At 51.9% G+C, this 11,395-nt stretch overlaps 1 protein-coding gene across 1 annotated transcript; it reads left to right on the top strand.

The window, feature by feature from the left end:
• The first annotated feature begins 180 nt into the window (after positions 1 to 180).
• KCTD10 (potassium channel tetramerization domain containing 10) lies at positions 181 to 11,276 on the top strand. Its single transcript, XM_062504317.1, has 7 exons — positions 181 to 213; positions 1,838 to 2,051; positions 6,808 to 6,977; positions 7,467 to 7,553; positions 8,133 to 8,185; positions 8,972 to 9,167; positions 9,784 to 11,276. The coding sequence occupies exons 1-7, from the start codon at positions 211 to 213 to the stop codon at positions 10,000 to 10,002; spliced, it is 942 nt and encodes a 313-aa protein (XP_062360301.1). The 5' UTR covers positions 181 to 210; the 3' UTR covers positions 10,003 to 11,276.
• Positions 11,277 to 11,395: the final 119 nt, after the last annotated feature.

Genomic DNA, 11,395 nt, shown 5'->3' with positions numbered 1-11,395 from the left:
GCGTCCCGCTGACACCGGGAAGGTCGGGCCGAGCTGGGCCGAAGAGAGCCGGGCAAAGCCCAGGCCGTGAGGCGGCAGCGGCCAGGGGGGCCCCGCGGGCCATCGGACCGGGTTTGGGGGCGCACCCGGGCGGGGCCGGAAGCGAACGAGGGGCGGAAGTTCCCGCCCGGCGCTCCCGCTCGCTCGGTCCGAGGGGCTGCGGCGCCGTTCATGGTGAGCGGGGAAAGAGCGGCTCGGGGGCGCCGGGGACGGGCCTGGAGGGCGGGGGTGGGATCCGGGCTTCGCGGAGGAGGAGGGTTGGGGGATTGATGGAAGATGGGGGAACGGGGAGGGGTCTGAGAGGGGCTCCGGGCCTTAGCGGGCATGGGGAAGCTGAGGGGGCTCAGAGGGGGCCGAGGGACTCTGGGTCGGGGGGCTCAGGGGGGACTTTGGGCCATGGGAGGGGGACCGAGAGAGGCGGAATGCGGGTACCGGTCCTGCCCGGGGATGCCTGCGGAGTCCGCTGCCTTGGGGAGGGGCTGGACTGAGAATTTGGGGGGTCCGACCTCCTAGAGTGGTGCGGGTGTTGAGTAGCAGTCCCCAGGGGCGGGCTGGGGGCCTGGTCCAGCCCCGAGAATATAAAGAGTCCCGGGGGGAGCCTGACCCCCGGGAGTCGCGGTGATCACGCTGCGGTTTACGCGTGTCCCGTGCCCAGCGAGCCCCTTAGCCTGGGACCGGTGGTTTGGGGAGGGCAGGGCTGGGATTTGGGGTGCAGGGTCGTGGTGCGCTGTAGGATCGATCCCCTCTGGAATCCCGTTCCTGCGCAAGCTGGGGTGTTTCGGTAGCGGAGCCAGCTGGATCGTGAGTTGAGGTTGCTGCCTGTGCATCCCGGAGATGATGGGATCGTCTCTAGGCCATCCCTGCCTCTCCTGCTCCCTGTCCTATGCCGCGCAACTCCGGCTCCATTGGGAGCTTCATGGCAGTGAATCCTTCGGTTCAGCTCATCCCGGAGCCGTGGGAGCTGGAGGAGCAGGGATGGAGGGGGTTAGTTATCCCACCCTATCCTGTCCTGAGGGAAAATAGAACCACGAAGGCTCCCAGCAGTTAAGGATTTAGCAGCTCTGGGGACATTTGTGGTGCTGAGCCACCGTGTGCCTGTGCCAGTGTCACTCGGTGACAGGAATGTGGTTAGAGGCTGCTCTGTCCGGCTGGGTTTTGGTGCTCTGAGCAGTGTGGGAGGGCAGGGTAGAGCAGGAAAGAGCTCGTGTGTGCTCTCCCTGTTTGTTCCAAGGGAAAAAGCCTTGAAAGCCTGTGCGCATTCTGCATTTTAGCACTTGGGAATCTGTTGAATTCTGCATTTGGACTCACAGGAATCATCTGCTCCACTTGTGTGTGTTGGGAATTGCCCAATTCCATCCCAGATTACTGATGGAGTAAGAGCTTTAAGCTGTTGGGGTTGTGTAAGAAATGAAAGCAGTTGTTGTGGGAAAACATTGGCTTTGCAATGCAAGCCTGGCTCAGCATTCCCAGGGTTTCTCCCCGGGAAAAAAATGGGGTCTGTGTCCAGGAATGTCCTTCAGTTCCTGACACTGAAACATTTAAAACACTTGAGAACTTCACACAAAGGGGCCAAGGCATGAAACACCCATGAGAACAGGGGTGTCACACTGCCAGGATGGGAGCTGCTCCCTTGAGATGGGAATTGCTCTCTTGAGTAAGAAACTGCTCTCCTTGAACAGAGAACTGCTTCCTGGAGCTAGAAACTGCTCTCCTGAGCTGGGAGCTGCTTCCTTGAGCTGGAAATTGCTCTCTTGAACTAGGAAGTCCTTCCTTGAGCTGGGAACCCCTTTCCTTGCAGGAAGAGATGTCGGGAGAGAGCGTGGTGAGTTCAGCAGTGCCGGCGGCGGCGACGCGCACAACGTCCTTCAAGGGGAGCAGCCCCAGCTCCAAGTATGTGAAGCTGAACGTGGGGGGGGCCCTGTACTACACCACCATGCAGACCCTGACCAAACAGGACACCATGCTCAAGGCCATGTTCAGCGGGCGCATGGAAGTGCTCACAGACAGTGAAGGTAAGGATCGGGATGTTCCTGGTGCCCTCCGTGCCCTTCCTGGGCAGGGAAAGTCACAGGGGTCCTCAAAAGGTCAGAGGGACTTCTGTATGTAGGGTTGGAAGGATGGAGGATTTCTCCTACAAGGGAGAGTTGGGATTGTTCAGCCTGGACAAAAGGCAGGTTTGGGGTGACCTAATTGTGGCCTTTTGGTGCCTGAAGGATCCAAAAGAATGTTTATAAGGTCCTGAAGTGGCAAGACAATAGAATAGGTTTGGATTAGATATTGGGAAGAAATCATTCCCTGTGAGGATGCTGAGGCCCTGGCGCAGAGTGCCCAGAGAAGCTGTGGGTGCCCCTGGATTCCTGGAAGTGTCCAAGGCCAGGCTGGACAGAGCTTGGAGCAACCTGGGATAGTGGAAAGTATCCCTGGTCATGGGAAGGAGTGAACTAAATAATTTTCAAGGTCAACCCAAACCACACTGTTGTTCTGTGATTCCATGATTATACAGCTGGGAAAAATGTGGAACAAAAGACAAGGATGACCTGAGTGGTTGCCTGAGCAGCAGAGGGACACTAAGAAGTGCCAAAGCTCCTGTCAGGCCCAGGTGGCCCCTGGAGCATCTTTTCCTTTCGGAGTACTCACACTAAAGCTCTGAAGCCCATGGGAGAAGGTGGGGATAGTGATTAGGAGTCCTTCAGTTGGGACTTGTGTGTCCTCTTGGAAGCTCAGAATGCCATTCCCTCTTCTTGTCTCCTTGCTTATAAACAAAATATAAAATGTGCTCTGAACATAGGTATTAATGAGTTAAAAGCTTATCTTTTAAATGAAACAATTTTCTTGTGAGACTATTGACAGCTGATTTCCCTAAAACAGAACCAGTTGCAGAATTTTCAGAAAATTTGGAATTTTATCTCCACATTCCCACGTTGTGGGTGTGCGAGAGTTTAACTGGAAGCTCAGCTTTATTTTCACTCTGATGTTTTACCCATAATAATATTTAAGGACCTTTGTCTTTAACAATGGCCTCTGCAAAGATGAGTCTGGAGGTTCAAACACCTCCTTTGGGATTAGATAATTATTATTTGAAAATTTTGTTTGAATTTGCTGAAAATAGAGAAAATATAGTACAGGATGAGGTGGGTTGGACTGAGTACTGAGTGCTTTAAAATACTCTGTTTAGAGGTTTGTGATAAGCTTTCCTGAGAAAAAAGGAAGTGGATTCGAAGGAAAAAATGTAAAAATACAGCCTGATCAGCTAAATATTCCTGGTTTAGCCAGAAGTCTTTATATTTAAGCTGGGGAAAACAAAGCTGTGTTGTTCCAGGTGTAATCCTAGGCCAGGATAAAGCAGGAATGTGGATGCTGTGATTTGGGGCTCTGGATCAAAAGGGCTCTGGGATACTTATCTTGGATACAGACCATGGAGGTTGTATAAAAAAGTCAGTCTGTGGGTCAGATTTGTAAAAAAACTGTCAAATGGGAATCAACACCTTGACTGGGAACACTGGGGGAGTGGAAATGTTGTGAACCCTCTCCCTTTCCTAAACCTGAGGTGGATCTTCTGTCCCTCCCTGAAGCTGCTTCACTGAATTTGATAATTCCAGACTTCCCATGGTTGGAAATTGATTGGAAATTCCAAATTAATTTTGGAAACTCACCCTGGCATGATACCAGTGTCCTGGGCAGGTACAGGAGGGTTGGGACATCCCATTCCCAGGTCTGAGAGGCCCTGGAAGTGCACGTGCTGTTTGCACACCAAATCTGAGAATAACTGGAGTTTCTCCCCCTAAAATATCATGTTTGGGACATAAAATCTCAAGTTTGTTTGTGACTCACACAGTGTCTGTGTGGGATTGTTCCATGGAACCAGTTTGTATTTTAAGAGGAATTTGATACTTCCTGTATGTTGTAACACAGACACTCCCATTGCAGCAGTTCTTGCTTTATCTCCCCTTGCCTGGAAACTGGGACAATAGCACTGGGGCTGCTAAAGGAAACACTTTTTATCTGGAATTCTTCAAAATCCCCCTCACACCCAAAACCTGGCACAAAACAAAATGTTTCTTAGGAAAAGAAGCCAGGCTTGGGGAGCAACTGGAAGGAGTTGGGTTTAACCAGTCTGGAATGTGGCACACGGGGTCCTGCTCTGTGTCTGGGATTCAGATCCCAGCTCCTCCTCCCAGCTGAACAATTCCAACCTGCTGCTCCTCAGGCTGGAGGAGAAAAGTCTGGGCTTCTCTGGCTGTGGGTGGCAATGATTGTTTTCAGCTTAGAAATCATTGAAGAACTATAGCGAATCAGCATATTTGGAGCATTTTCTTTGGATGGTAATGAGCAGGGAGAAGGATGTGAGTTTTCCAGGTGCATCCACCCATTTCCAATTCTTTTCTTTTTTTTCCCTGGCTCCCTGCTGCTCTTGATGGGGATGCTGTTCCTGCTCCAGCTGCTGATAAGAGAGTGGAGCCTCAGACAGTGTCCAGTGTCAGGCTCCTGTTTCACCTGCCAGGGCTTGGTTGGAAAATGTCTGGTTTTAGCTGGAGTGTTTGGATCCTGTCCCTGAGAATTCCTGTAAGACAAAGATGAATTTCCTAAAAGTGTGATGTGTCCATGGGCAAAGGCAGTGAGGGGAGGGGGGCTCTGCCCCTCTGCCCAGGTGAGACCCCACCTGCAGAGCTGCCCCAGCACAGCAAGGACCTGGAGCTGCTGGAGAGAGTCCAGAGGAGACACCAGGATGAGCAGAGGAATGGAGCAGCTCTGCTGGGAGGAAAGGCTGGGAGAGCTGGCATTGTTCAGCCTGGAGAAGGGAAGGCTCTGGAGTGACCTAAGTGTGGCTTCCAGGGCCTAAAGTATCTGACAAAAAAAAAGATTGGAAAGGACTATTTGCAAAGGCCTGGAGTGATAGGACAAGTGAGGATGGCTTCAAATTGCCAGAGGGCAGGAATATATGGGATATTGGGAAGAAATCCACCCTGTGAGGGTGATGAGGTGCTGGAATGGAATTCCTAGAGAAGCTTCCCCATCCCTGGAAGTGTCCAAGGCCAGGTTGAATAGGGCTTAGAGCAACCTGGGACAGTGGAAGGTGGCCCTGCCTATGGCAAGGGGTTGGAACTGGATAAACTTTTAAGTTCCCTTCCAACACAAACCATTCCATGATTCTGTGTTCCATACAGACCATGGATTCTGTGTCCCTTTCTAAATGGATCACAGGATGTTTTTGGAACACTGCAATTAAAAAATAGCCCTAAAAGACTTCAGCCCACTTTTTGGCTCTACTGTGGCTGAGTGGCAGTGGGGTCACTTCCCTGTGACTCATTTCTTTTGAGCTGTTTGGGGGAAACAGAAGAGTTTTTAAAGCTCTTTTAGTGGTCACTCAGATTTTGCAATGCTACTGAAGTGTTTTCTCATCCCCACATGAAAATGAGCAATTCTGCTTCAGTTTCACCATCTCCAAACATGAAGTTGCAGCAGATTTTTGCAGCCTACGAGGAATCACAGAGGAGTTTGGGGATGGCAATTCTGCTCTCAGCTGGCCCTTTACCTATCTGTGTGCTCCAGTGGGCTTGGGAATCAGCTGCATTTGTGGAATATGGATGTCCTGGTTTATTACCATGGTTTGTGCTTCGTCTTCATCACAGAATCCCAGAATGGTTTGGGTCAGAAAGGACTTTAAAGCTCTCCTTGTTCCACCCCTGCCATGGGCAGAGACACCTTGCACTAAATCTCCCACTAAAATGGGATTTCTTGCTTTCCATACTTTGCACTGCCAAATGGGCTTTTTTCTTCTCTAGTTGGATTAACCATTAGCTTGGATCAGTCCTTTGTTCCATCATTTCTGTCTCTAGTTTGTTGTTCCAGCCTGTAATCACACTTGGAGCACACTTTGTGTTGTCTGTGGACAGCAGGAATAAGGGAGCTGGGAAGCCTGGAGTGAGCTGCTGCAGAGTGTCTCCTTTTCTGTCAGAAAGAGCTGTGTTCCCTTTCCAGATTGAACCAAATGTTCAGACTTTTCCTTGTAATTCCATTCATGCAGAACACACAGGGGCTGCTTTAACCTACTTTCCTTATTTGTCCAAAATATGACTCCTTCCCCACAAGCGTTTCCTCGCTGCATTCCTGAGCCTCAGCCTGTGAGAGTGGCCATCTGTTCACTCAGGGAAACTCCAGCCTCAGCACTGCCTGACTTTTCCAGGGTCCAGCCTGATCCCAGCAGTGAGAGATGAAGTGTGGGTCCTGCACCCACAGCTTTGGCTGTAGCTTTTTTCTTCCCTGGAGAAGAGAAGGCTCCAGGGAGACCTTGGAGCACTTTGCAGTGCCTAGAGGGACTCCAGGAGAGTTGGAGTTTGGACAAGACAAAGGGGAATGGCTTCCCACTGCCAGAGGGCAGGGTTAGATGTGATATTGGGAAGGAATTCTTCCCTGTGAGACTGGTGAGGCCCTGGCACAGGGTGCCCAGAGAAGCTGTGGCTGCCCCTGGATGCCTGGAAGTGCCCAAGGCCAGGCTGGGTGGGGCTTGGAGCAACCCGGGCTAGTGGAACGTGTCCTGTCCATAGCAGGGGTGGGACAGGATGATCTTTAAATTCCCTTCCAATCCAAACCATCCCACGATTTTCTTCCCACCATGGTCCTAAGCTCCATCTGTGCCTCACTCTTTTCACATTCCCTGTTCCATCCTCACACTCCACTTCCATCATGTCCTTCACCAGTTTGCTCTGGCAGTGCCTTTTACCACATTCATCTCAGCTTGTCCTTTCTGTGGCCTTCCTGTGTCCCCAGGCTGGATCCTGATTGACCGCTGTGGGAAGCACTTTGGGACAATCCTGAACTACCTGCGGGACGGGGCCGTGCCGCTCCCGGAGAGCCGCCGGGAGATCGAGGAGCTGCTGGCTGAGGCCAAGTACTACCTGGTGCAGGGGCTGGTGGATGAATGCCAGGCAGCCCTGCAGGTAGGCACGGGGCTCAGGGGCCACCAGGGGCAGCTAGGGGTCTGCAGCAGAGCAGGATTTTCTCCTGGTTTTCATGTGGTGATTTTAGAGGCTGGGATGGAAATTGGAATAGTTTGTGTTGCCATCTGTTGGAGTCTGGTCACATTTAGGAAAACCAGCTTTTTCCCAAAGCTGCTGGGAGTCCTGTCATGTTCTTTGTTATGCTCTGAGGTTCCCATCTTGGGTTTGATGCTGCTGTCACTGATGTCCTATCTGAGAGAAGCCCCATTTGAGATCCTGCTGTTTAACTGGCACAGGACAATGAGTGGTGGAGAGCCGGAATGGACACTTCAGGTGCTCCCAGAAGAATGGTGCCTGGCCATCCACAGCCCAGAAACCAACACAGGGATAGACTGGCACTGACTCTGCTGAAGAGATCATTCCCAGGAAATGTGGGTGTGCCCTGGGATCTGTTGTCACTCAGCTGCTCTTTGGTTCTTGCTCTCACAGAACAAGGATGCATACGAGCCCTTCTGCAAAGTCCCGGTGATCACCTCCTCCAAGGAGGAGCAGAAGCTGATTGCAACCTCCAACAAGGTGAGAGAGACTGGGATGTGCCATGGGGAGATCTGGGGGTGTCCATCCTGGAGAGAAGAAGGCTTTGGGGAGACCTCAGAGCTCCTTACAGTGCCTAAAGGGGCTCCAAGAGAACTGGAGAGCTGGACAAAGGATGGAGTCACAGGGTATGGGGTGACGCCTTTGAGTTGAAGGATGGCAGAGTTAAGTGGGATATTAGGAAAAAATTCTTCCTTGTGTGGGTGGTGAGGCCCTGGCTCAGATTGCTCAGTGAAGCTGTGGCTGCTACATCCCTGGAATTGTCCAAGGCCAGGTTGGACAGGGCTTGGAGCAACCTGAGGTAGTGAAAGGTGTCCCTGCACATGGCAGGGGGTGCTCATAAGACGGAGGGAAGATAAGAATAGATGAGGATCCAGTCCCAGAAGGGGTCAGGAGGGATTGCAGCTCCACTGCCAACCTTTGCACCACAGGTCTGCAGCAACAGCAGTAACCCCACCGAAATCCCGCTGGGAATTTGTCATTGCAACTTCTCTGTGAGGCTGTAGGCTGAGCTGAGATTCTAGCTCTGGCTGGAACTCATCCATGCTTTGTTTCTTACAGCCAGCAGTGAAGCTGCTCTATAACAGAAGCAACAACAAATATTCCTACACTAGGTAAGTGACTTCAGTAGACATTGTTGGAAGTTTTTCACAGACCAAAATCCAGTATAGAAGTTTTGTTTTTCTTCCCCTGGACATGATGACAGATTGGTGTTGGCAGGCACTCCATTTTTTCCCAATTAATTTCAAACTGGAGTCAGAAGAGAGTCTGCTGCCATCCATGGAAGGCTGAGCCTGTGCTATTTCTGTGCCAGAGAAGTTCCTCTAATCCTTAGGTGCAGCTGGCAGAGGCTCCTGGCCAAGTGCTGTCTGCATTCCTATGGGTTGCAGTGTGATAGCTGAACACGGGGAGCTCAGTGAGTGGTGAAATCACCCAACTGGGGGCCTTGTCCTCTTTCTCTTATTCCCTTATAAGTTGCATGACATAACAGTGCCCATCCAGGGTACTGAGCTCAGGAATGGTTTGATTTGGCTGGTAGGATTTTTGCACCTGGGTGAAATGGCCTTGGACAGTTATTCATGGGGCTGTTGCTGTTATATTGTTGCTGCTGCTTCATGTTTTCCTGCCTGTAGTAGTGAAATAATAAGAATTAATTTCTTGGGTTTGCCCCATGCCTGGAAGCGTCCAAGGCTGGATGGGGCTTGGGGTAACCTGGGCTAGTGGAAGGTGTCCTTGCCCATGGCACAGGGTGGCACTGGATGGGCTTTAAGGTCCCTCCAACCCAAACAATCCTGGGATTCTGTGATACAGGAATCTGGGATCTCAGGGCTGTCAATGCTCATTGCTCCCACTTTTCCCATGTGCTCTCTAAATTCCTGCTCCTGCTTCTATTCCCACAGCAACTCTGATGACAACATGCTGAAGAACATTGAGCTCTTTGACAAGCTGTCCCTGAGGTTCAACGGGAGGGTGCTCTTCATCAAGGATGTCATTGGGGATGAGATCTGCTGCTGGTCCTTCTACGGGCAGGGCCGCAAGATCGCAGAGGTCTGCTGCACCTCCATTGTTTATGCCACTGAGAAAAAGCAGACCAAGGTACAGGAAAACTGGGAATGCTCCAGCCTTGGCACCCTCACAGCTGAACAGGCTGGCACTTTGTCATTGTTCAGCACCTCTGGAGGATAATCAATGCATTGAGAGTGGGGCAGCACCCGAGTTCATCCTGGGAGTACAGCAGGAGCTGCCTGCTCAGGGCAGGTAGCACTGGGCAGTTGGGATATTCCATAAAGCTCTGTGATACTCCATAATGCTCAGTCCAGCTCTGTCTTCAGACAAACTTGTGCATTTGACCATGTTTGGGTTTGGGAGTTGCAAGTAGATGATCTAGAGTTGGAATTAAATGATCCTTAAGGTCCCTGCAAACCCAAACCATTCCCTGGTTCTACACCCCCATGTAAAGAGGGATCCAGCAGTGGCACACCTTCCTTGTGTTCTTCCCTTTCCCAGGGGAGATATCTACCTGGTTCTGGTAAAAACCCAACTGGTTGTTTGACTCAAAAGCTGGAAGCAAAAAATGGAATAGAAAGGATTGTGCCTGAAAGGATTTCTGTGGCTGGGGTGTAATTAAAGAATTGCAACACCAGATATCAGGAATCCAAACCGAGGTAACCTGGTGCCTGCAGGGAGTGACCTTCTCTTCCCTGCCTTCCAGGTGGAGTTCCCAGAAGCCCGAATTTACGAGGAGACCCTGAACATTCTGCTCTACGAATCCCAGGATGGGAGGGGGCCGGACAATGCCCTCCTGGAAGCCACGGGAGGGGCTGCAGGGCGTTCCCACCACCTGGAGGAGGACGAGGAGCGGGAGCGCATCGAGCGCGTGCGCAGGATCCACATCAAGCGCCCGGACGACAGGGCCCACCTGCACCAGTGAGCCTGGGGAAAGGGCTGCCCTGCAGCAGGACCAGGCAGTGCAACTCCTGTCCAGCACACTCTGTAAATTGGGATTTGTAACAAACTCTAGGTTATTTGGGGTATTTAAATGCGGTAGTTGTAGGGTGAGGATCAACGAGGTGACTGGGCAGCCTGGAAGGGCCTGTTGAGCAGCTGGAGAAATGCCCGGAATTTTTAGCACTCTTGTCGTTGTTGTTTTGTGCTGGAGAGGAGGAGGACTGGCTTTTGTGGCTTTGGTAATGATCCTGCACTTTAAAACCAAAACAACAAACAAAAGGTCAGCCAGCCAGCTTCCTTCTCTCCAGGCATTCCCTGATATCCTCCTGGGATGGGGGGAAAGGCAGGGACCTGGACCCAGGGCTGCTCACAGCTCCATGGCTCCTGGGAGAGAGCTTGGGAGAGCCTTGGGTGACTCCCCAAAGAACAAATGGCACAGGCTGATGAGATTCCTGAAGTGCTGGGGGCAGAGGGACCCCTAAGAGCTGTGGGAGGGAGCAGGGGCTGCTCCTTCAGGTTCCCCACAGCTCTCAGGATCTGCTCCTCCAAGGGTACCATGGAGCCTCTGCAGTGCTGAGCTGGGGACACCCATCCCTGTTTTGTCCCTACGGTTCAAGGTTAAAATTCCTCCCAAAGGAGGAGATCAGGAGCAAATTGTCCACGGTTGCTTTTCCTAGGAGTAGTGTTGGTACTGGCCAGTGCTTGGAGCTTCTACTTGAGCCTGGTTGGTTTCCAGCAGCTCCCAGGCACCAGGAGTCACAGCAGGTTCAATCCCCCCATGCTGGGGGGTGTTGGTGGGGGCAGCAGCCCTGGTTCCCTTCTGGAACCAGTTCAGGAGCATCGCCTTGCTCTGAGTGAGGAGAAAGAGAAGCAGGCAGTGACCCAGAGGCAGGTATTCCCTATTTGACTTCATCCTGAGGGTATTCCAACTCTTCCCAGCCATGGCAGCTGTGTATGGAAGGGCAGAGCATGGAGAGGGCCACTGCACTGTGGTTTTCTACGAGTGCTTTTCTCTTGTCAATGAATATTTTATCTACCTCCTTGTCTCCTGTTGCCTGTTGTGGAGTCAAGTGACAGCGATGGTGGGAGGTGGGGTGTCATTCCATAGGGCTGGCAGCAGAGCCACAGCTGTGACAGTTCAGGTCACCAGTCCTGGGAAGGACAGAAACCTGAGGTAGGAAGTGTTAAACTTGCACTGTAGCAGCACCCGTGGGTGACACCAGAGCGCTCTGCCCTGGGCTAGAGTTTCTTTTGACCCTTTCTCTGGAATATTTAGCACTGGCTTTAACAGCCACACTCCTCTGGAGCAGCAGCTTTGTGTTCCTGCTCCAAGGATCCCTGCTCCTGGCTCAGGGCTGCTAAGGACATGGGAACTG

Source organism: Cinclus cinclus, chromosome 17 (assembly GCF_963662255.1).
Source record: "Cinclus cinclus chromosome 17, bCinCin1.1, whole genome shotgun sequence".
In the NCBI taxonomy this organism is placed as follows: domain Eukaryota; kingdom Metazoa; phylum Chordata; class Aves; order Passeriformes; family Cinclidae; genus Cinclus; species Cinclus cinclus.
This window is presented reverse-complemented; position numbering and strand designations above follow the sequence as displayed.

Bases quoted from the DNA above. Each gene is read 5' to 3' on its own strand.
- KCTD10 (XM_062504317.1), top strand. The intron at 6,978-7,466 runs GTAGGCACGGGG...TTGCTCTCACAG, and splicing joins AATGCCAGGCAGCCCTGCAG to AACAAGGATGCATACGAGCC. The intron at 8,186-8,971 runs GTAAGTGACTTC...CTATTCCCACAG, and splicing joins AACAAATATTCCTACACTAG to CAACTCTGATGACAACATGC.